Source organism: Lycorma delicatula, chromosome 1 (assembly GCF_047948215.1).
Source record: "Lycorma delicatula isolate Av1 chromosome 1, ASM4794821v1, whole genome shotgun sequence".
NCBI lineage: Eukaryota > Metazoa > Arthropoda > Insecta > Hemiptera > Fulgoridae > Lycorma > Lycorma delicatula.
In genome coordinates this window covers 230,181,306-230,206,350 of record NC_134455.1, presented here as the reverse complement: position 1 = coordinate 230,206,350, position 25,045 = coordinate 230,181,306, and the positions used below count along the sequence as shown (strand labels likewise).

The window sequence follows — 25,045 nt, the reverse complement described above, 5'->3', positions numbered from 1 at the left end:
GACCTTGGCACAATCAGTAATTCAAAAAATGGGGACTCCAGTCAAATCCAAATAATGTCACAGTGTTTCGTCTTAACAACAGGGAAGCTCAACGAATTCTTGCCGTTAACTATGAAGGAGTCGCACTGAAACATAACCCACACCCAACGTACCTCAGTGTCATGCTTGACAGAGCACTTACCTTTAAACAACACCTAGAAAAATTGACTAGAACTAGAGCTAGTCTGATTCAGAAGCTGGCCAATTTGTCTTGGGGAGCTACCACCGAAACTCTAAGAATCAGTGCACTAGCCCTGGTTCATTCAACCGCAGAATATTGTGCTCCTATTTGGATTTGTAGCTGCCACATCAAGCTCATTGACACACATCTGTACCAGGCTATATGAACCATAACTGGAACCATTGGAACAACTCCGCCCCAGTGGCTGCCATTGCTGAGTAATATCACACTGGAGGACTGGCAGCCCTCAAATCACAGTTGAAAAAACATAATGCTAATCCAACTCTACCTATTCATGCCGATATAGACTTTCTCAAAGAGCACCCTAGACTGAAGCCCAAACATCCGCCTTTATCATCATGACCATGCACATTTAGGTCAAATCCTACTTCGTATACACATATATTTTTTTAACTTTTTTTTTTTTATTTATATATATAGTTTATTAGCTAATAATTATTATCCTCTGATTGTAAAACTTTTTGAATTAAAATGAAAAGTACATCAAATTTTCACTAATAACTTCTGATTTTTTTTCATATTTTGTTTTTTTTTATTGTTATTGTTGAATTATTATTTACTGTTAAAAAATGTATTACAAAAAAATGGTAAAATGAAAGGTGAGTATGGTAATTTTTGTGCACAGCACCTTTAAACCAAGCCAAAGTTAAATCATTCATTTAATTGTATGGTTGAAAAGTTCCCTTTTTGTATTTTTATTTGCCTTTTTAACTTTTTTATTTATTTTTGAGCCTTCTTTTTCTTTTGAGTTTGTTTGGATCTGTGTTTTACCACAATCGTACTTTTCCGCTAATTTTCTTTGTGAGATTCACAGCCAGCCTTTAATAACTTTTAACAGCTTTTTGAAATTTAATATTTTAATTTTATTTTTTTTGACATTTTAATGACAAAATTATAAAAAGCTGTACAGTGACAAAATCTATAAAAGAAAACATGAAAACACAAACGTTAAACTAAGATGTACATGTAACTTAACTGAATGCAATAGCAACAAAATCACAACTGAAGTCTGAATCACTTCTTGCTTTTGTTTGCCTTTGTAACATTAGAAGTTGTTGAACTTCTAATATTACATAGGCAATCTTTAGAAATTATACATGATTTAAATCTACACTTTCTTGTCTTATTTTTTTAAATAAATTTATTTTTGTAAATGACTGAAAATTTTTGTACTAGAATTAAAACTTTCTCATAATCTGCTATTAAATTTGAGACTATCATTTAATTTTATATTAAAAAGGAGCAACGAATGAGTGATCACCTGCAGTGATTATTTGATGGTCTCGGTCAGGTTAGGGAATGGTTGTCTTAGAGTACATCGTCAGTACTGCAATTTATTTATGTTCCGAGAAATACTGATCTTTTATGGAGGTGGTCGTATGGATCTGGTTGCCATGAAAGAGTTTCCTGTATAATGTAACAACTTACGCTCCATATTTGGATTTTGGGAATTTTTGGGTAGGATCTTGTATGCAACTTTTTTTATTTCTGTTAATTTAAAAAAATGTCTTTCCATGATATTTGTGTTACTTCATGATCAGGTTTGTGTTTAGAAATAAAGCTGTTGAGGTGATGTGTGTGTGGTATTTATGGACTTTAATAATAATTATGGAACAAATTAATTATAATTGTTTCCTGATTTGTTGGTTTAGGTTGCACTGGACACTGCCTATTGGACAGTATTTAATCATATAACAATATGGGGTTCATTAGCCTCATATTTCATTCTTGATTACGCTTATAACTATATATTTGTAGGCAGCTACTATGGAGCTCTGGTTAAGGTAAGTACCAATAGAGTAAGAATTAATTTTTATTGAAATCCAAATGAAATTCTTAATCTACGTTGTTGCAGGCTAGTTTTATACAAGGTAAATTTTATTTGACTTACTTTACATCACTTTTTTGTCTTCAGTAACTTTAAAAACGACTTATTTTCACAAATATGTTTAATTTAAACAGCTTTTTTTGCAATACACAGTATGTTTTCCCTTAACGAAATTCACAGGTTTTTCATATAACAATAATAAGTTAATATTAACAATATTTTACTGGGTCCTTACTTTGAAAGACTAAGAAAAATCCTGGGTTAGGAAAATTAATATGAGAATTGAAAAGAAAATTTGAAAAGTAGATGGATAACTACACAATTACTGAAACTACAAAAATTTTTTAAATATAATTTTGTAATTTAGATTGAACTAGAGAAAAGAACAATTCAGAATGGAGATAGAGGAGTTGACAGATGGAATTACACATAATGAAAGGATTGAGAAAATGAAGGAATCGATGATGATGGTGATAATGATTTTCAGTTAAGTTTTGAACAGTTAGAGCACACACTTGGAGAATTTCCTTGATTTCCTGTATCACATGAAAGCAAGGAAATCTCCAAACCTTGGCATTTGTACAATCAGCACCCATACTTATCCATATTGAAATTTATCAAATTGTGAGCCACCCACTAAGCCCTTTTGCAACAAATCAATAATCTGATTGTACTAATCATGCCTGATTTATACAATGTCATCATAGTAGTTTACAAGGTATACTTCTGCTACCTACATATAGAACAGACTACAGAACAAAATTAAGTGCTGTTTGTTTCATTGCATTCCAAATCAAAATCTAGCATACCTGTCCAAGGGATGGATGAATCAAACATTCCTTGTTCATTGAAAAAGGGGAAAATTCAATTTATGCCAGAAACAATTTTTGTTGGTAATGGACATGGTCTAGGGCTTTCTGTGAATTTTGGAAACAGCCGACATCACTACTGCAGTACCAGCTGACCTTTCAAAAGAGATGCAGAAACTCCATTGAGAGAAAGCAAGTACATCTTGCCACTGTGATTCTTGATATTTTCTTTATCTTTGCTGGTTTTTGTAACAAAAGTTAAGAAATTGAAGAAATTCACAATTTTGAGAAAAAATTTTGTAGTTGAACTGAAAAGAACTAAGGTGAACAGTTTAAGCTGTAAAAAATGATGTGAAAGAATATCAGAGATTTCCGGAGATATTCACCAAAATTCAGCTAAGAATGTTTTTCCATATAATTGTCCTAAATTTTACCAAAAAAAGTCTAATTTTACTGCAAATATTATTTTTACGTAAGATCAGTTAAATTAAAAGATAATATGATCATCATTGGGTTACATTAAACATTTATATGTTTATTTAAATAACACTAGTTTACAAACATTTTATATATTTCTTTATTTTTTGACTGTAATTTTTTTATTTCAGTCATTATACGAACCATCATTCTGGTGTATGTTACTATTAACAACCGTTGTTCTTATAATTCCTGTTATGGCATGGAGGTTTTATTTTACTGATGTATTTCCTACTTTGTCAGACAGAGTTCGCCTAAAGCAACGCCTTCAGTCTATGAGGTAATATGACATGAGGTGAATTTTAATATTGTGAGGTAGATTTTAAAAATTTCTTAATAAATCAAGTAGCCTTGTTAATCATTGTGACATCTTGTTAATTCTAGATATTAACTGAATGTTTTGACTAGAAGCATTCTTAATACTTCAAATTTGGTTAAAACTAATTTCTAACAAATGTGTGCATGGCACTAGTAATGATTACATTAAGAAATCTGGCTGGACTAGTATAAAATAAAACGTTAGAGGAAAAGTAATGTGTAGCATACTAGCAGTTTCTCCTTCGTTTTTAAGCAGTTTTTTGTACAACTCTATCCATAATTTTTGTGAATGATTTTCCCTGCTTGCTCCGTAATCTTCTAATTGCACTGACATTTCACTTACACTCATTATAAAAGCTGGTGTTTTCATTAGTTTATTTTACTATTAATGAACGGTATAGCACTATTGTAATTTGTATGCTCTTATATATCTACAATAATTTCTATCATATTTCAATACTTTCATAGTTTATTTATTACTTTCAAATTGACTCAGATTTAATAACAGTAGTTAATTATCTCATCAGTGCACATTCAGTTTAATACAGTGGTTTTGAAAAGTAATTATATACCAAAATAAACATGATTATATGTTGAGGGATTATATTCTGTGAGCTGAGAGTGCTGTGTGGTTAGAATGCGCACACAGAAAGACTTAGAGTGCGCTTAGAATTAACTTTAGAACAGTGAACATTTCTCATTGAATACATCTTCCATGAACATGGTGAGTATACACATATAGAGAAATACCAATTTTCCATTAGATTTTCAGATTGCTTGTTCCTAATTAACATTGTGTAAAAGCGCTAAATGAGAAATTTAGGGTGGCAGGATTGGTGAAGCACTATAAGCAAAGTGGAAGACCATCAAAGAAAAACTGCAAGACATATGCAACGTAGAATTAACTTGCGAAAGTTGGAGCAACATAAGTGTTGCAACTGCACACAAGACATTTCATACATAAGAAGTTCAGTTTCATTACATTAAGTGAAAGTAGTACAAAAGTTACTGACCACAGACTTTGGAAAGCAAATTCAGTACTGTGAATGGTTTCAACAATCTCTAGCAGATAATTCTGATAATATTTTGGACTATGTTTTCCATACCAAGCCAGAGTACCATTTATCAGGTTATGTGCATGCACAGAATTTACATTTATGATCTGCTAACAACCTATATGCCATATATGAAATTCCTCTACAGGACCAGATGTTTGGGGTGTAGATTGCATTATCCCGGAGAAAAATAGTTGGCCCAATATTCTTCGCAAAAACAATAAATTCGGCTTGTTATTGTGAAATCATTTACCAGTTTGTGGAGAGCTAACTGAGGATAAAATTAATAATGCTTAAATTCAACAGCGCAGTGTAATGTGCGTACAATAAGGCAACCTATCATGTTACTACAAGAGGATTTTTGGAGATTAAAACATCTCTGTGTCTCTGTTGTTCTCTGGACTTAAGCCCACTGGATTTTTACTTCTGGGGTTAAGTTTACAGAGGAAACCCTGTCAGTCTCCAGGAACTCAAACTGCTATTCATGATTTCGTCACGAATATTCCATATGAACAACTTGTGAGTCTTCAAGAACAAGAAGAACAAATGCATTTAGGGACCACTTCAAACAGCTGTTGTAAGATAAGTGATGATACAAATTGCTGTACTAGTGTATAGTTACTTTTCAAATGCACTATATAATTGATTCTATAGAGTTTCTCTTTGTACATTAAGTGTTCCATCAGCCATTGTAAAATGTTAGCCATTCTTTATATTATTAATAATATATTATTCTTTATCATTAATAAAGATAATTTTCAGTTTTTATCAAAAGAACAGCATCATCAGCAAACACTTTTCTTCAAAAAGGATTGATTTTTAATAGAAAATCAAACAAAATTTACTTTTTCAAGCAATTTTCATTAATAAAAATAAAAATTTATAGGATAATTTCTAATTACTTTGATGATCTTCAGTGACAATAGCATTGCTATTGCACTGAAGTGAATTGCACTGAGTTTCAAATGAAGTTATTGCTGGTGACATTATTTTTACCAGGAAACCATAGATTTACAATGTTATTAAAATTTTTATTGGATTTGAATTGTGTCTGTACATATTGAATATTGGTGTATATGCATTTATGTGTTTGTATATTTGATGGTGTTCAACTATGTTAATATGTGTCCTGTTCATTTATATGACTGTGTACGTCCTTCTTCTTTTACTCTTTAGCCTCTGGAAATTATCATCAGGTATTACTTCAGAGGATGAATGAGGATGATATGTATGAGTGTAAGTGATGTAGTGAGTGTAAGTGTAGTCTTGTACAGTCTCAGGTCAACCATTTCTGAGATGTGTGGTTAATTGTAACCCAACCACCAAAGAATACCGGTATCTGCGATCTAGTATTCAAATCTGTATAAAAGTAACTGCCTTTACTAAGATTTTAGGAACTCTCAACTTCAAAATCAGCTGATTTGCAAAGGCATGTTCAACACTAGACCAACCCAGTGGGTTTGTGTGCATGTCCTGTTCATTTATATTGTCAGTTACATTGATGCATTTATAGTTTATTTCTATGAAGGAGTTAGTAAATTTTATATATCTACTATGGAGTGTTTTTATGTTTTTTTTTTTTTTTATAATAGTTGCATTTGTAAATCTATTTCTCAGAAATTTTATATTTCTTTATTTTTTTATATACGTTATTTTGTTTTGTGTACAGACCTGAAACTACATTGTACTGGGTCCTTTAAATTTATGAGCTAAACTTATCGAATCTTTATTTTTGTGCTTCAGTACATGTTAGTTTGTTTTTATTTATTTTATGTAGGAAAGAGCTAATGAATATGTTAGGTATTCGCTGTACTACTGAGTTATTCTACATGATCTTTAGGCAATATGGATGTTTGAATAGTTTGTGAGTCATGAGCTTAAGCTCCCAAGTTGCTACTAAAGACTGAAGAGGAAATGGCTGGAAGGAAAAGCAGCATTTGCTGCAGACCTATTTTAAATTCAAGTGTTTTTAAATTCATTACTACCACTTACATTTTAAAAACAACCTATATGTTATTCATATAAAACTTAGTATTAATTGATTTTTGTCAGCTACAGAATAAAATTAACCTTTTAAATGAATCAAATATTCTTTACTATCATCAAATAAAAATGAATAAGCAAAGATCAATGATTATTTTATTTCTATTTCTCAAATTCTAAAGAACTAAAGATATAAACATTAATGTGTTCTTTATCCATAAGATTTGTCATTTATAATATTTATATATTTACTTGATATTTTTATGCAGTTCAATCTTTCCTCTCAAACAAGATGAATTAATAATTTAGTTTCATATTTAACCACATAATTCATAAATCACATTAGTCTCACATTTTATTTGGAGGGATGGGAATTGATGAAGTAAAAATCAATACTACAAAAAAGTGTAAATGGACATCAGTTGGAAAAAGTTAGGGAATTTCCATTTGTATATCTTTCTGATTTGTAAAACAAATTTGTCAGAGCAATTATGACAAACGTTTTCAAATATCAGGAAGTTTATAAAGAGATACTATAACAAATTGCTCTGAAGGTGAGTATGTGGTATCTAAATTTGTTATCTTCTTTTCTTGATTTGTACTATTTTTTATGTATATGTTAGAATTATATTTATACATTTTCAATGACCATATTTCTGAATTTGGCAAATTTGAAAGCAGGACCGTTTGATAATAGATGTATGAAGTTGTTATTGATCAATCAGTTAGGATCAATCAGAAAGGCTTGAAGATGCTCCTATGGTTGGGGGATATGTTTCAGGAAATGTTTATCTGAAATTAACATAATATCTTGTTTAGTATTAGTATTGCAAGATTGGTTATGTTGGCTTATTTCAGCCTTTTAGTGATGTATTGAAGTTATTTAGAAGGGAATTTTATTTTATTTCTTTTGATAATTATTTAATTCATATTTTAGTTCCTGCGTATTTAGTATAAATCATTTGTGACTAATTTCTATGTTCTGAAATGATGTTTTTGTGAGTCTGAAATTTTATTGTTTAAAATGACACATGAATTTTGTTGCTCTAATAAGAATTTACTAGTTAGTTGTTTGTTCATATTTATTAAACTTTTAATATTAGATTAATATACAAATGTTGATTTATGTAGTTCTGTGTTTTTCATTTTTTGTTTCAAAATACAAGGTGCAATTGGATTTTTCTTTAAAAATAAATGCTGAATTAATTTCTTTTCTCATTTTTACTACTTTTGTGGAGGAGCATTGATGAAATCTTTGTGTGCAATTATCTTTCATTTGTCTTTGTACTCAGGATTTGCTTTCTTATGACTATTTATGAATCAAGAGTAATCTTGATTCATAAACTGTTTCTTTGGAAAAAATTATGCATAAAGGTGTAAATGTTACAATTGTTCTTTATTTTAGTGTTGAGGATTTTTTCAGTATGTGTATCATTCTTTGTGAGACTCATTTTCCCCCAACTGTTTTTTTTTTTTTTTTTTAATGAGTATTATGATAAAATGTTTTAAAAATTGTTGAGAAGTTAGATTCTAATTTATATAATTCAATATTAAATATACCTGTTTTAAAGAGCCTCTCATTGTACTTAAATTATACATTTTAACAAACTTCGATAAAAGAAGTAGGTTCACAAATCAAACTGTCCGTTTTCTTGTATATCTTCAAGCCTTAGTCTTTACCAAACAGAGCAATTTCCATAAATGTAAAATAATAATTATTATTTCCGTATATAAAAACTTATATATATAATTTTCTGTTTTGTAGGGGGTTTTGTTTTGTGCCCTATTATAACTTTTTTCCTGTAATTTAACTGGATGATACATTAGATTTCCTATTCAGATAAGTATATTTTATTGTAATCACCATTGCTCAGAAATGCCTGTTATATAATGACATGTAGCCTGATGTCATTTTAATACCTAATATTTTTCATGGGAAAATTCAAGAAAAATAGTAGGAAAACTTGCTCTGATATTATTATGTGGAAAAAGAAACATGTGAATATTCCAACATTCCAGAAAGCCTTAATATTATCTGTCTTTTTACTTTTATCAAGATGCAGGTTTCTTTCTTTTTCATTTCTTGCATTTCATTACATTTTGAAATCTTAAAAAGTATTATAAAATGAAAACGAAATTGGAAATCTTAGAAAAACGGATTTTTAAAAATCACCTATTAACGTAAAAGGTAATACTCTTAAAAAATTATTCTTTAAATGATTACTTTTTGACGTTTGTAGTGGGTTGTAAGTTGCTGGTTGGTTTTAATTTTGCAACAACTTCTAAAAGTAAAAGTATAAAGAATAGTTAAAAAAATATATTATTTATTTTTCCTTTTAAGGCAAGTACTTTGAATTAATTTTTTTTACATTTATATATATTAGTTTACAATTTTTTTTATGATATATTTGTTTTCTATTTTTTTAAATATTGTACAATGTTCTGCTGTGCATATTTTTGGAGTTTATTTTTGTAGTGTTAAAATTAAACATAAAATATAAAATTAGAACTTGATTAGAAATTAATTACATAAAATTAGAACATTCAAATTAAAGAATTCCTTAGTCTTCTGACATCTAATATTTAAGATTAATTAGAGTAGGTTAGTAATCCCACAATAATACTTCAATCAGGAAATTATATTTCCTGATTTTTTTTGTATTTTTTACCCTCTGGGACAAAAAATAGTTGGTTAACGAGCGTTAGGTTATGTTTTGTTCTGGAGGCTAAACAGAGATAGAAAGAAGTTTATGTTGGGTTAGGTTATGTTGATATTTACCACCGGGTTGGTCTAGTGGTTAACTCATCGTCATAAATCAGTTGATTTTGAAGTCAAGAATTCTAAGGTTCAAATCCTAGTGAAGGCAGTTACTTTTATATGGATTTTAATAATAAATTGTGGATACCGGTGTTCTTTGGTGGTTGGGTTTCAGTTAACCACACATCTCAGGAATGGTCGACCTGAAATTGTACAAGACTACACTTCATTTGCATTCATACTTATCATCCTCTGAAGTAATACCTTACTGTGATTGCAGAAGCTAAAAAAAAAATTAAGGTTATGTTGATATAGTAAGTTCAGTACACTGAATCATTAGTTAGCTTTCCTTAACCTTAACCTAAAATATTATATTAAGATTGAGTTACAGTAATTAAAATGTAATAATAACATACTGTCAACTAACAAACAGCGACTTCTTACTAGATAACTAATGATGGTTGGGTTTCAGTTAACCACACAGCTCAGGAATGGTTGACCTGAGACTGTACGAGACTACACTTCTTTTACATTTACATAACCTAATTCATCCTCTGAAACAATACCATACAGTGGTTCTGGAGGCTAAACAGATAAACAGAGATGACTAATACATTCTAGTGTTCCCTTGGATCTTGACAATAAATAGTGAATTTTTTCCAAAATGTTTTGACCGGTGCTGTTTTTTATCTTTTTTTTTTTCATCTACATCAGGTCTAGACATTCCCAAGATGTCATGAGAACACCGTCTGCAAGACGCACAAGACGATCAATACGTTCTGGTTATGCTTTTGCTCATCAAGAAGGTTTTGGTCGTCTGATAACATCAGGAAAAATTATGCGCAAAGTACCACCAAGATCAAAAACAGACTTTCTAGGATTTCATCCACCACTTCAGTATCAACAACATGAGGATCAGTCAACCATTCCACCACCTCACCCAGATGTTCAGCTGTGACATAGTAAGTTATTTATAAATTATTTTTTTTAGTTCTGCACAAGAACTAAATTGTGAATAAAAATCTATGTTGTAAATAACATAGATTTTTCAAGGACAACAGTCACCCTTTGTACTGATTATCCCTTTCCACCACCCACCTCTTTCATATGATTGATCTCTTCATTTATAAATATGTATTTTTGTAAATTCCTTTATTGGCATTATCTGCAAGAATAATAATTCAATCATTTTATACTAGATGGTGTTTTATAATAAAGGTTTCATAAAATAATTGGTCCAGAATGCAGCGATTTTGATATTAATGAAATTCTCATTAACAGTCCTAAGTGGTCAGTCATTCACTATTGTAAGATGAAACAGAGCTTAAAAATATCTGTAAGTAAACAATAAAAGTAAGCCATAAAAGTGTAAGTCAGCATGATCTCCCTCTTAGACAAAATTGTTATTTATAATGTGACATTAAGTGTGTATTTAATTGCAAAATAAGTTTTTCACAATTTTTACATGTAATCATAGAATTTAGTATTTTATAGTACTGTTGTCACATACATCTCGATTCGACGATCGCAGCCCTAGCCACTCGGATGTCAGCAGGAGTACAGTAAACATAAGCGCCTGCACAAACGAAACTTCCTACCAGCTAGCTGACTGCACAACTTTCCCACCACAGTGGTGCTGCAGCCCCACCTCGCAGATGCCTATAAAAGAGCAAACAGCAGAACGAATTTTCAATTTGTCGTCGACCACTGCCTGGAGAAGAAGAAGTTCCCTTACCGGCCCAACATGGGACCTCCCATGATGTCAACATCCCCACCAGAGCAGCAGGTCTGGCCGACCCGCTGAGGGAGCCACTGGCTACGAACGCTAACTTCTGACCCAGCTTGCTGGGCTTCAAGCTTCCTGGCCAGTGGGCTCAGCACCAGGAGCTGACTCAGTGTGAGATTGCTCAAGCAGAACCGCCTCGGCTGCACTGGCAGACCGACACAGACCTGACACTGCAGGGCTACTAATGTCACGCTGTAGTGAGGACTTAATTGCCATTGAGGGGAAACTTGATTCAGTCCACTGTATAAGCTGCAACTCCCTGACTACAGCCGAAGACCAGCTTCCAGACCCAGCAGCCTTGTCAGGGCTGCCTCAGAAAATGCACAAACCGCTCTTTCCAGAGCCATCACTCAAAAAACCTCAAGCAGCCCTTTTTTCAGGGCTACCGGAAAGTTTAAAGTGTCATGTACCATTGGAGCCATTCAGCAACATCCTGACCCCATAGAGGAAGACACCTTCCATGTGACATTTTCAGTCACCATACCTCCCCTTCCGTTACAAGCCCTTATGGGCTTCACCAGAGGTCATCTTCAGTACCTCGGAAATGACATATACTGATTATTTATCATTTTTGACGTCATAAAAAGACTTCATATGTGTAAGAGATTTCACAAAACCATATGTATAGCCTCCATTATAATTTTCAATTTCCTGGCACACTTCATAAAGAACACTCTTGAACTTCATGTATTATAGTTTGTTCTTAATTTGCGGATGTTCTCCAACACAGCTAAATAACAGGTTACTGATAATTCCTCAATAGCTAAGAAATAAATAAGATAAAGCATGTCCAGTCATTATTCTACTAGTTGGACCAAATTTTCTGAGATAGTAACATTCCTGCAAGTTGCCTTGTGCTTTCACATTTTGCTGACTGACTTGCTTACTTTTTTCGCTCTCCTGGTTTTCTGGCTATTGAAGTTCATATGAAAAGCTGAAATTTCAATCAACTATGTTGGTGTTGTTGAATTCAAATACATTTGAGAAATGTCATCTAATACTTTAAGAGTTGATATTACTCAGTAACTCTGAGTAATTGAATTCCTGCCATCCTAGAATTTTTTTTTGGGCTCTAATTTTTGGCTTGTTAATTGCAATTGAGTCTTCATCGTAAAAAATTTGCCAATAAGGGCTAGATATTTAAAAATATTGTTTTATTAAATTCATTCACCTCAAAAAGTAACAGCTTCAACAGGAAGCTGTTGAGATAGACGCTCACATTTCTGTTTTATTAGGACAGGGACATAAGTCTCCAAATTTGTGGTATTGGAACATTGTTTCATAGTCTGTTATTAGAGCTTCTTCTCTTTCTTTTTGAATTTTTTTCTCTCAATTGTTTCAGTCATACCATCAAAGTTTTTTACATTAAAAGTTTTTTAATTTTTTTCTGGCACGTTATTAGATTATTAAGTAAAAATAATTGATTTTTGTATAAGGCCATTTTTATTCAATTTGTTTACTGTACTGTAGACCCACAATTACATTTACTAGGATTTTGTCAGAATTCTTTCAAAAGATTCAGTTACATACAGCCCAGGAATGACTTAAATAAGCATGTGAAGAAATAATTGATCCAGAAAATGTTATTTGTTGCAACAAAAACTACCGATATTTATTGAGCCCTTTTTAAAAACCTAATGGTGGTCAGGGCTAGAAATTATTCACACCACCTTCATTTTAGTCTTAACTCGGCTTAATCATGAGATAGATATTGATCAATTGATATAAATTATATTGTAGATCACATTGTAGATCCTTACTGCTTGTAGCAGGCAGTTTGCAAACTATTAGAATAGTAGCTGCCAAAATTTCATGGTTTGACAACTTAAGAATGCAATATTAAATTCTTTTAAGATTTACTTTGTACCAAAGACAAGATTGCAAAAAGTTATTTTGCAAGGGCTGTACTCTGAGCCTAGAAGTTTAATAAATTAAGTATACAAATAAAAATAAAATTATTCTATTTTTAATACTAACATTGCATTAAAAAAATAGTAATTCAAAATTTGTTTTATACATTTGTCTCAAGATTATGATAATGATTCACATAAACATACATACAGTTACACTAATTATCAAAAAATATTACATGTATAACATTATTATAGCATATATAACATTATTGCTCATATCACACTAGTTGATAAAAATATTCTTTTTCCTCCTCCCTAATAACATTTATAAAAATCTACAATGCTTTTGGTGTACTGGATTCAAATCGGATTGCAAAATTCTTAATTACCTACCAGTTTTTGGGAAAAAGGGCTTTAATTAATTAGTGTGTTTTCAAACTTAAAAAACTAGGTATGTTTTCATTATGATAATGCTGCCAGTAAAATATTAAATACAGTCTAATATCAAACATAACCAATTTTGAAATATGATGTGAAGTTAATTTTGTCATCCTCTGTCTCTTATATTACTTGGATAATATTTCTTGTTGAAGTGTCAAGTAGAAAAAAACAGCCAAATTCTGATTCTATTTGCCCTACTATTTTTCTTCCATTTGAGATATCTGAATGAAATTTTTTTCAGTGAGATCCCACTTTTAGTTATAATTATTTATTTATTTTCTTTATTTATTTATTTATTTACTTATTTATTTTTAGTTAATAATTCCAAACAGGAAATCTGTATAGGAAATTCATCTTCAATCATATTTCAGTCTTCAGCATGATATGTAAAATCTAATTATTCCAAGATCTTTCTGTCATTTCACAATCTGTGTATTATCAACAAAATTTTGTTGAAAAAAGTAGAAAAATACAATCTTTGTATTTTTCTTGTGTTTCAGAGGCATCCTAAGCTTTTTTCCAACATTTTCAGTTTGGATATGTACTTGATCTTGAAAAATTTGGTTTATCTGAGGACTTACAGATATCACTTCTTTTATCTTATCATCAATTATATATCAATGTATCTGCCTTAGATAAGCTAATCCTTCACTTTCTTTTTTCATAGCTTCCACAAATAGCTTCGTCAATCTAAAATTTATTTGTACCGGAGCAAGAAGATTTTTGTGTAACTGATTAGTGGATGTGCCACATTCTTCTTGTCTGAAACTGTTTTTCTTTGTAGTAACCATTTCTTTAAATAATAATACTTATCCTCACGTAACTAACTCATTTATAGAGAAAACAATACTTTCTGTAATATCCTTGAACCACAATAACTACTGGTACTACTTTAAAGACGAAACAAAAGTTCCACTATTATTCTTTGTAACATTTTACTCAGTAATCTTTTTCTTTTCATTTTTTCACATGTTTCTTTCATTTAAACATGAATGAGGAGTAATAAAAGGGATTATTTATTCAGAAGACAATCAATCTGAATTTCCACTATCAGATTTTCAACATCGCTGTAGTAAACTAGATTTACATTTATTGAAAAATAGAAGGCAGTGTCGACTTTAATTTTCTATAAAACATTTTTAGTACATATTGTTTAAGTTTTCAGCCAAAAAACAGAGCTTGCTTATGGGAAGATCCAAATTTTGAATATAGATATTCAACAGACAGGGCAATTAAATATGACTGAATGTTACTACGTACTGAAAAATCCTCTTCTCTTATAAATGAAAGCATGAGAATGATAACCAGGTAAAGATTAGTTTTGGTCAGAGTAGGCTTTTATGTGTTTTTAATTCTGCAAAAAGGTTTTTTTCTAGTGGTCTAATAAACACGTAAATCCATTTCATAGTTCTCTCTGTACTTACCTCTAAAACAGTTAAAATTTGTGTTTAACTCAGTTAAGATTGAGATGCATATAAGAAGCAGATCTATGAAGTTTACATATTCATGAACATTATTTTTACTGTCATTTAGTACTGCTTGTACATTATGTTTGTGCAAGAATATTTTACTTTTTAATTTATTTTTTCACTTACCTTTATCAATCTTCCATTCTTGTTCTATAAATTGGCTTTGTGAATTAATCTGATTATGTTTTTGTTTCTACTGTAAAGTTACCAATTTGGTCTTTAACTGGTTATTAATAGGCGAAAAACAAATGTTTGTAAAAGGTAACTTTCATACCTTCAAATTTACTTAGTCCAGCCATGAATGAAATTTCAAACTTCTGGTTCAGATTTTATTGTATTCTTGTGAAATATGTCATTAGCATTGATTCAACATGAGGTGCATATACAGAAGCTATGAATAAATTGTTTTGAATTTGTTTATTTTTTTGGGATAATCCACTGAATTTTAATTAAAGAAAAGAAAGAGATTCATTTTAAATTACCTTTACAGTATAATGATAATAAATTCTCTTTCTCTCAAAAACTGTGGGTAATATGAAAATTTAGTTACCATATTTGAATTTAATGCTGCTGAATTCAAAAAATCATAAAAAAGTTCAGAAGGGAGAAAATTGATCCCAAGCATTGTTATACTAAGTACTATACCAGTAGTAAGGGTATTAAAGTTGGGTATATACTGCATAAAAAAGAGGCTGATTTGAAACCTTGAATATCCAAATATTAAGATATTATTTTCTACTCAGCATTCACAAAATACAAAGTATATTCCTTCAAAAATTTCTACGTTCATCTTTATTAAAACTTAAAATATTTTTAATTGTAAACTTTAAGAACTCAACATTTAAAAATAACTGAACAAGTATTTACTATTGTTCGAGACAAGTAAACCAGAACCAGAGTGTTAGATAAAATTTGATAAAAGGAGTAGATAAGATTTCCTTTTGTGGTAGATAATGAAATAGTAGTTGTTAATCTGCTTCTTCCATGATCCTACAGTGACTAAAAATACTTTTCCTCTTGAGACTTTTAGAGGTACATATTTTAACATTTTTTCTGTTGCCAAGATTAGTGAAAATAGAGGCTGGTGGTAGCCATATAAGAAAGTAAAAAGTATGTATCACAGTAACTGTTATTATTAATAGTTAAAAAGAAACTATAAATTGGGCACTACTCCATAAAAATAAGTGTTAAATTATATCTCTGCTGCATTGCCTTCGTTCTTCCGGTTTAGCCTCTGGAAATTACCATCAGGTATTACTTCAGAGGATGAATGAGGATGATATGTATGAGTGATGTAGTGAGTATAAGTGTAGTCTTATACAGTCTCAGGTCAACCATTTTTAGTTAATTGAAACCCAACCACAAAAGAAAACCGGTATCTGTGATCTAGTATTCAAACTAGGACTTGAATACTGGAACTTTCAACTTCTAAATCAGCTGATTTGCAAAGATGCGTTCACCACTAGACCAACTCGGTGGGTATGTTGCAATGTCAGTTGCATATTTATGATTTTTGTTGACGATAGGTTTGATTTTTGTTGCCTAATTAAAAAATATGAATACAATTATAAAAAAACTGTTCAATAAGTAATACACAGTGCTTGTAGGGTATTTACAAGTATGTGATAAACTGAGACAGTCAATGATTCAATGATGTGAGAGTTAATACATGCACACAATTGGCATATAAAGCGGATGCAAGTATCTTCAAATTAGTTCTGGTGATTTTAGGATAGTTTCTACAGAAGACAAGTTGTCTTCTATTCTGTTTAAATGTAATAATGTATTCAGTAAAAATATTACAACATAGAAATGTAAAATTATAATTTTCCTTCATTTGGCCATGTCTAGATTATATTATGATTTGAAAAGAAGTCTTATAAAATATATTTTTTATTTTATTAATAAAAAATGTAATTTTTGTCATCACATCTTGAAGAATTTCATGCACAACCATAATGCTGAGATTCAGTTCTATTAACATTAGACGTGTAAGATGACGCCTTTTTTAGCGACTTATCAGACATATTACTATCTGATTCTGCTGCCAAAAAGCAACAGTTTTATTTCAACAGCTTAAAATTTGTTATATCCTTTATTCATAATTTAAAGGTATCATTCACAATAAATGCTTTTTTCATAACTCCAGAAGTGCTGGTGATGATGAGTGTAGGTACTTCTTTTTGTAATGGTGAATAATTGAACAGTTACATTGGTTACTGAAACCAAAAAAAAAAAATGAGTGGAAAAGTTAAATGGTTAATGAATAAAAACAAAATGGGAAAAAACAAAAAAAAAAATTCTATCAGCTTCCATAACTTATTGTAATTTAACTTCAGTCACCCAGCTAAAGGCTTAAGTGTTCTAAAAAACAAGGTTACTTGAATTATTTCAGATTGTTAGATTTTTATCGCCCAAAACACAACTGCACTTCAATAAAAATATTTATAAAGTTTCAAATTTATTAATCAATCAAATTTATAATGCAAGTAATTTTTATGTTTCAGCACAAAATGGTGGCAGTTATGGGTTGCCACCTATTACTCCTGCGTACCTGCCTTAGCCACCATCGAGTGTGCCTCAACTAAGCAAAAAACGCTTTTAATATTATTGGAATCTTAGTATTAGAATATTCGTCCTTCATATTTTATGATCTTTATTTATTTTAGATAAGTTATAGGATAATCAACCAAATATACAAAAACCTTTCCCTTTAACCAAGAATAAATTGAATTACTATTTATAGAAATTTTATTAATGTGTAATAAAATTTTTATAGTCAAACTTAAATCGGAGAAATATATTGACAAAAATCTTTACTCTATTTACAGATCCATTACATAAACAATCAATATTTTTCTCATCAGTAACATTTATAACTAATCATTACCACGTAAAGGTATAATAAAATTATCTTTATTTCATAGAGCAGTTACTGTAGGTCTCATAACTCAGAAATGAAAATATCCAAACATGATAAGCTAAACATTCATATATGCGTAAATAAGATTGACATGCACAAGATTGTACAACTTGTAATGTATTAATTATCAGAAATTGTAATTTTTTTTTTTTTTTTAATATTGTTTTCATAATGAATTATATTTAAGCAAATACTTTTTATAAGCTTATAAGTTTTTTCACAATTTTTGCATCATGAAATCAAAAACTGAATTTAATTCCTTGCACAATTTTATATTGTGAATGTAAAATATTTTAAATTTAAGATTTCTCTTAATATTTCTATTCTAATTGTTTTATTCAGTCTAAATTCAAAGTTGCCTATTAATTTGTAACGCTCATAAACATTTTTTTAACTATTAGCTTCTATGAAATGTAATTGAATTCATTTGATTTTAACCAAAATAATAAAATTCTTATAGTATCATTTTTATTCACTGAATGGTAGTATAAAGACATAAAGTTGTTTGCACTATTACCAGAGCTCTTGATGTTTAAAAACTTAATTTCATTAAAAGAAATTTTACTAGGTTATTGCCTGCAACTATATGTAGTTTTACTACCTATATAATATTTAATAATTATATGTAAAGAGTGTTTCACTTTAATTACCTGAGGGAATTTTCTTGTAAAATATGCACATTAAAAAAAAAATGACTCGAACAAAAGTTACTCAGATTGAGATTGGAAGGGGACATCTCATGGTACCATGTTTTTGATTGCGTTCACGAAAACATAGATTGCGTTGCATCAATATTATAACAAAAGTCTAGGAACAAAAAATCACAAAAAAGTTCATATTTGACAATATATTTTCATTATAATGATGTAATGATGTATGTGATTCATTATGTTGAATTTTTTAAATTATCTTTTATGAATTAAGGGTATATTATCTTACAGGAAAGATGAGTAATGAAGGATATATTTCTTCAAAATAAATACGGATTTAACTTTCTACTGTTTTAAACTGTGCAATTTTTTTTAAATTGCATAATTCAGATGATTTAACATAAAACACATTTTTTTAGAGAAAAAAATTTCTGTCCTTTTATAACAAAAGAAAAACACATTTAATTGATATTTCTCTATATCCAAAATCGTTGTTTCATTTTTTTTTTTTTTTTGTAATTTAATTCATTTATTTTATGTTAAACTCTTTATGATATTCCCATGAATTTATAAAAATAAACATTTCTTTCAAAAGCATTGTGTTTTAAATTGAATAAATGCCTATATCTCCAGATAGATGAGTGATTATTATTTATCATTTCTGCCAAATGGATGTTCCCCATGTACACACATTTCTCCTTAACACCCTAAGTATTAGTTACTCTTTTCTAAAAAAACTTAAAATTATCTAGTTTCTTTAAATTTTTTCTTTTAGCTTTGTTTAAATGTGTATGTTCCTTAAATATTAAGTAATATTCTTTTCCTTAAATAAATTTATTTTATAACAAGTTTTTTTACTTCCTTGTACGAAATAAAGGAACTATTGTGATCGCAAAAAATTTCAGATTTCAATGGAAATATCATTTTGACCAACCCTGAATCCATTTTGACTAGTTTTGGTGTGACACTGCACTTATGTATGTATGTATCTTGCATAACTCAAAAACAATTAGCCTTAGGATGTTGAAATTTTGGATTTAGCACTATTGTAACATCTACTTGTGCACTCCCCTTGTGATTGCAGTCAACTGAACCAAAAGTGTCCAAAAAAGCCCAATATCCCAGAAAATTTTAATTTTTGACTTTTTCTTAACTGCAGTAATAAGCCTTCATTGAGAGCTTTTCAACGATATACATAAGAGGTACTTATTATTTTCATTGGTTCCAGAGTTATAGACAAATAAAATTTTAATTAATTAATCAGTTCAAATCAGAGTTCATCTCTTTTTTTTACTTTTTTTTTTTAATTTCAATGTAATCACAGGTTTTTAACACAATTATTAACCTGTGATTGTAAAAAAATCAGAAATTATTAGTGATATAAAATTTTATTTACTTTTAGTATGTATATGTAATTTAACATTCATTATTACATATGTATATATGTAATATATTTGGTGAAATATCTGATTATTTAATATTAATTGAAAATTATTTAGAATCGTATTATTTTTGATTATCTAGTTTAATTTCTGTTTAATTTTATTTAATTATTCTGTAATTTCTGTTTAATTTTATTTAATTATTCTGGAATTTCTGTTAATTTTATCTACATTAAAGTTAACCACAGAGTGACTGAAATATAGACCCTCACAAGAACAACATATATACTGAGGCATCCATGCCCAATCTTTAATAAATTGCAAAAATTCTTATCTTTTAGTTCATTATTCCTCTGATATTGTTAGACAATGTTTTCCCTAAGTCAGAGTTGATTATCATTTCATTCATTTGTTTTTTGTTGCCAATCATTTAATCATCACTTTTTGGTTTGACATAATTTTTCTGATCTTAATTTGTGAACACATTCTAAAGTTTTCAAATTTTATCTCTCTTTATATTCATTATCCTCTCTTAATCTTCTTCTTTTCTTGATCTTAACATTTTCTTCCTCTTTACATTTATCATCTTGTAACCAGTATGCAAGAGTTCACTAAACAAAATGGTTTAATTTTTATTAACTTTTATTTATATGACACACCAAAAATCTAAAACTTTTGTTAATCAGCAACTCACAAAGATACAAATAATACTGATCTAGTAATACGAGTAATAAAGAGAATTTTACTCTATCCTAATATTTCATGTAAGATTATTGAATTAATAATTGTATAAATATTTGATGTTAATAAAAACTAATATTTCAGCAATTTTGTAACTGTTCACTTTATTATAGAATTGGAGGATCGTATCTCACTTTCAAATGAAATAAGTTTAAATGAAGTGCAGCAAAAAATGTGTGTATGTAATTTAATAGGTGTACAAGGAAGTCATATAGTGTCCAAATCAGATTTTTTCATCTTATATAAGCAATCTTTTTGTTTAAAAGCTGGAAGTTCTGTTACCTACCTCCTTATCAGGGATATCCATCATTGAATCTGTTTTTAATCTTTTTTCTCTGACTGCTAAATTTTTGGCAAGTTTCTTGATCTCTTCTATTAGAATGCTTCATAAGTAAAATTAAATAAATTTTGTTACAGAAAGAGATTCACTGGTTACATTATTAGCACAGGCATGTCTAGAAAGTCTTTACAGGTATATACGAATTACCACAATTTATTTTTTAAAAGGAATCTTATATCTTATTAGACAGATGAGATAATTTAGGTTATAAATAAGATAGGAGTTTTGAAACAGTTTATTCTCACACATAAATTAATTGTCAAAATTGTACCAAACTCATTTTTGAAAATTTAAAAGATTTAAGTTCATGTCCTAAAAATGTATAAAATGAAACTGTTATTGTACAGAAGATTTTTGTCCATGGTCCTTTAAAATGTAAATCAACATTATATACTGATAATGTTCACCAAAAACCTTAAGTTCCCATCATAGCATATTTACTATTATTGAAGGATGTCATTTTTTTGTGATACTGTTATTTGATACAGTGCCTTAGCTTTAATACGCTACAAGAAATATTTGCAATACTTATACTATTTTTATGTAAATTAAAAATTAGTTGTTAAAAATGTATTATAGATATAGCTGTATTGTCATAAACTTAATATCGATAAATCTATTGTAGTAAATTTAATATTTTTGTAGTGATTAGAAAATAATGTTACATATTTATAGTGAAATTACTTTCTCAGCCAAATAAGTATTAATAAGTATGAAATGTTAACATAATTATTAAAATAATTCATTCTATATTGCTGAATCAGGAATATTAAAAGAAAAGGAAGAGTATCTTTCATGTTTTACTAGTTTTTCATTATTTGTGATAAAATGCAGTGTTTTCATTCACTATTAAAATAAACTGGAATACAAATAATCTTACTTGTAAAAACAATATTTTTTATTAATTTTTAGTATAAAGTTCATTAAAAGTAATTAAGAAATGTTTTTCTTAAAAAAACAAATGAAATGCTAATCAGTGATGAATTAACTACAACATTTTATAGTATTAGTAACAATTGCACACAATACAAAGCATAATATACAAAAATCTGTTCAATTAGCTCCTGAATAAAATATTTATTAAAATTTGTCATCAATTAAATTTTGTGATTATTCCTTCAACTACTTGTTAGTACAAATAAGTTAAACTAAACAATGAAATTCAGAATTTTTATTTTTTTGTAACAAAACAATCACAGAATGTTTGCTTGCAGACTAACATTTAATTGTTTATAATTTCTGATGAGATATGTATAGTTAATTATGTAATTTAAGTTTTGTTAAAATGTGATGTAAGATATTGGTAAACTCTTAGAATAAATTTACAAAAATGTATTTATTCATTTAATTTATTCCTCGCTCATGTTTATTATTTATTTAGATGTGATGATTTATGTAAATACTTAAGTAAAAAATCCTCCAACCAACACAGTAATTCTTCACATAAACAAATATAATTATGGAGATAAAATTTTCAAGAAAATCTAATCTAACAGCTAAATATCAGGTAAGATAAAAATACTGGTCCAATTCTTGGGATATACCATATTGTAAGCAACAAGAGTTACTAACTGCTTATCCATTTTAACAAATCACGTTCTATCAGATAATTTCTAAATGATAAAAAAGGAACTTCAATAATTTCATTATCCCTTTCTATCTTTACTAAAAGTCTTTTGTGTGAAAATTTATTCAAAACCTTTGCAAAGTCTTGGAAAATATTATGTAGTAAGATGGAGTTAGATTCCAGGAAGTATCTTGTGAACTGTTACATCAATGGATTTGTATTGATGTAAAACACTCAGAGAAATGAAAAAAGAATAGTGGCTGGAGGCATACAAAAGTTGAGCATGGAGGAGATTGAAGAAAAGTAAGTGGGAAAACAATGAAAAATAGATTAAGTATCAAGGGAAAGCAATGAAAGTAGAAAACGTAACTGGAATAATTCAGAATAGGAAAATTAACTGGCTGGGATATATTATGAGAGAAGGATTGATTAAAACATTACTGAAAGTATAAGTAGATGACTAGAATAGAGATTGAAAATTATAAACAATCTTAAAAGAAATTTGAGCTACCAAGAGCTTAAAAGTTGGAAATCTGGAAATAGTAGAGAATGGAAACAGAAATGTTGCTAGAAACTGGCTCAAGGCAGGTAACATGTAAGTGATGCTTTAGTTTTGTGATATAAGGTATTATGATACATACAAGCTCTCAAAGAAAATATTTTATTGGGAAAATATTTTTCTTAAAACATGGCAAAGGTTATAATCATAAAAACTGGACAGAAAAATGCTATAACATGTTTAATACATTTTCAGTTAAAACAGAGCCACTTTAACACAGCAAAATATTAGTAAAATGAGACAGATAATCTGTTTCATCATTAGTTTGTTTCCATTATTTGTCATATCTCAATTTAACGTATACACAGGAAGTAAGTAACTTTATTTGATAGCAGCATTGAAATACTCATAATGTTCATTATATATACAATAATACCCATGTGCATATTATCATTTTGGACTTGATTGATATAGCATATTCTAAAGTGAAAAATTATGAGATGTACAGATGGATATCTTGCATTGTCTGTTAGTTAAACTTTCAATCATGATGTAATAATGTGATTCAAATAATCCTATCTACTAAGCTCGAAAAATGAATCAGTAAAAACTATTAACTATCTCTTTGAAAATAAGAAAAAAAATGTTATTGACATCATTTCTCAATGTTCTTCCAGGAGATCCAAAAATAATTTTGGATAACCAGTAATTACTAACATTTCACATTAACCAAGGCACATAATCAGCAGATGAAGAAATGCCACTGAGAAAAGCCTACAGAAATTGAATAAACATCTACTTGAAATATTTATTGTATTTACGTGAATGAAGAATTATTTTTTCAATTGCCTCATAGATAGCACATGGAAGTACATAATGTGTTGAATTTTTGTTGACAATAAAAAGGTTGAACTCATTAAAAAAAAATGAGTTCATATTTTTAATAATGCTTGCACAAACAATTTTTACCAACCAAATATGTGATGACTATTTTAAAATAGGCTAAGAAAACCAACAGTTCTTTTTACTGGACCAGCCCTTGCTAATGTATAGATAAGTTTTTTACTATTTATCATAGTTTATAGATAATTGTAAGGTGTACCTGTTTTTGTGGTTTACTGTACTTTTACACCTTTTATTTATTTTTTTTTTATTCCCAATTCCATTTTTAAACCTATCAAATTATATTGTTTAAACAGTTGTAAAAGGTTACTTTAATTATTCTAACTGAATATTTATATTTAAAAGAATTAATCTAAGCATAAAATAATTTGGTACAATTTTCCATCTATAATTACTTCTTAAAGTTAGCTACATGTAGCTCTCATTCATATTATACTGAGAGAATAAAAGAAAATGTGTTAGGGCATCTTGTTTTAAAATATTGTTATGTCTTTTTCAATGAATTGCTGTGAATTCATGTTTGTTTATGGAGAAGGCAGTGTAGGTGTTCAAGTGGTTCAATATTCATAGTGGTCCATGATTCTTAGTATATCATTCTTAAAATGTTTCTACAACATTTTTATGAAACAGCTATTTGTTACTATGGATAAAAGTTTTTCTCAGCTATCACTTGGGATTTAAATTACTTGCTTTACTTTTATATAGAAAATTCTGCATGAGACAGGTATTACTTTTCTGACATAAGTCATTGTTATAAATCATAACATAACTGTTAATAAGTAACTGTGAATAAATTCACATAAAAATGTTTCTGGTAATACTAAACCAAGGAAATTTTGTAACTGAATGGACTGTGACTGGTGATAAAACCTGCAGACAATATTCATCTCCCAAAACGAAATATAAAAATGTAATTTAGTAGATAGCTTAGAGAAAGTACTCCTAAAATATTTAAACTCACATTTTCACTAGAAAAGGCTTTTCTGGATCTCTATTAAAAGATTAGTGATAAAGACTATTAA

General features: G+C 29.0%; 1 protein-coding gene across 1 annotated transcript in view; it reads left to right on the top strand.

Annotated features, from left to right (window-relative positions):
* The window catches only part of ATP8B (ATPase phospholipid transporting 8B), a 99,298-nt gene extending 81,171 nt beyond the window's left edge, over nucleotides 1–18,127 (top strand). Inside the window, exons 20-23 of the mRNA XM_075354826.1 lie at nucleotides 1,894–2,025; nucleotides 3,487–3,635; nucleotides 10,184–10,431; nucleotides 17,526–18,127. Of these exons, the coding sequence (XP_075210941.1) occupies nucleotides 1,894–2,025; nucleotides 3,487–3,635; nucleotides 10,184–10,427 (525 nt within the window). The 3' untranslated portion in view covers nucleotides 10,428–10,431; nucleotides 17,526–18,127. The remainder of the gene's footprint in view (nucleotides 1–1,893; nucleotides 2,026–3,486; nucleotides 3,636–10,183; nucleotides 10,432–17,525) is intronic.
* The last annotated feature ends 6,918 nt before the right edge of the window (nucleotides 18,128–25,045 follow it).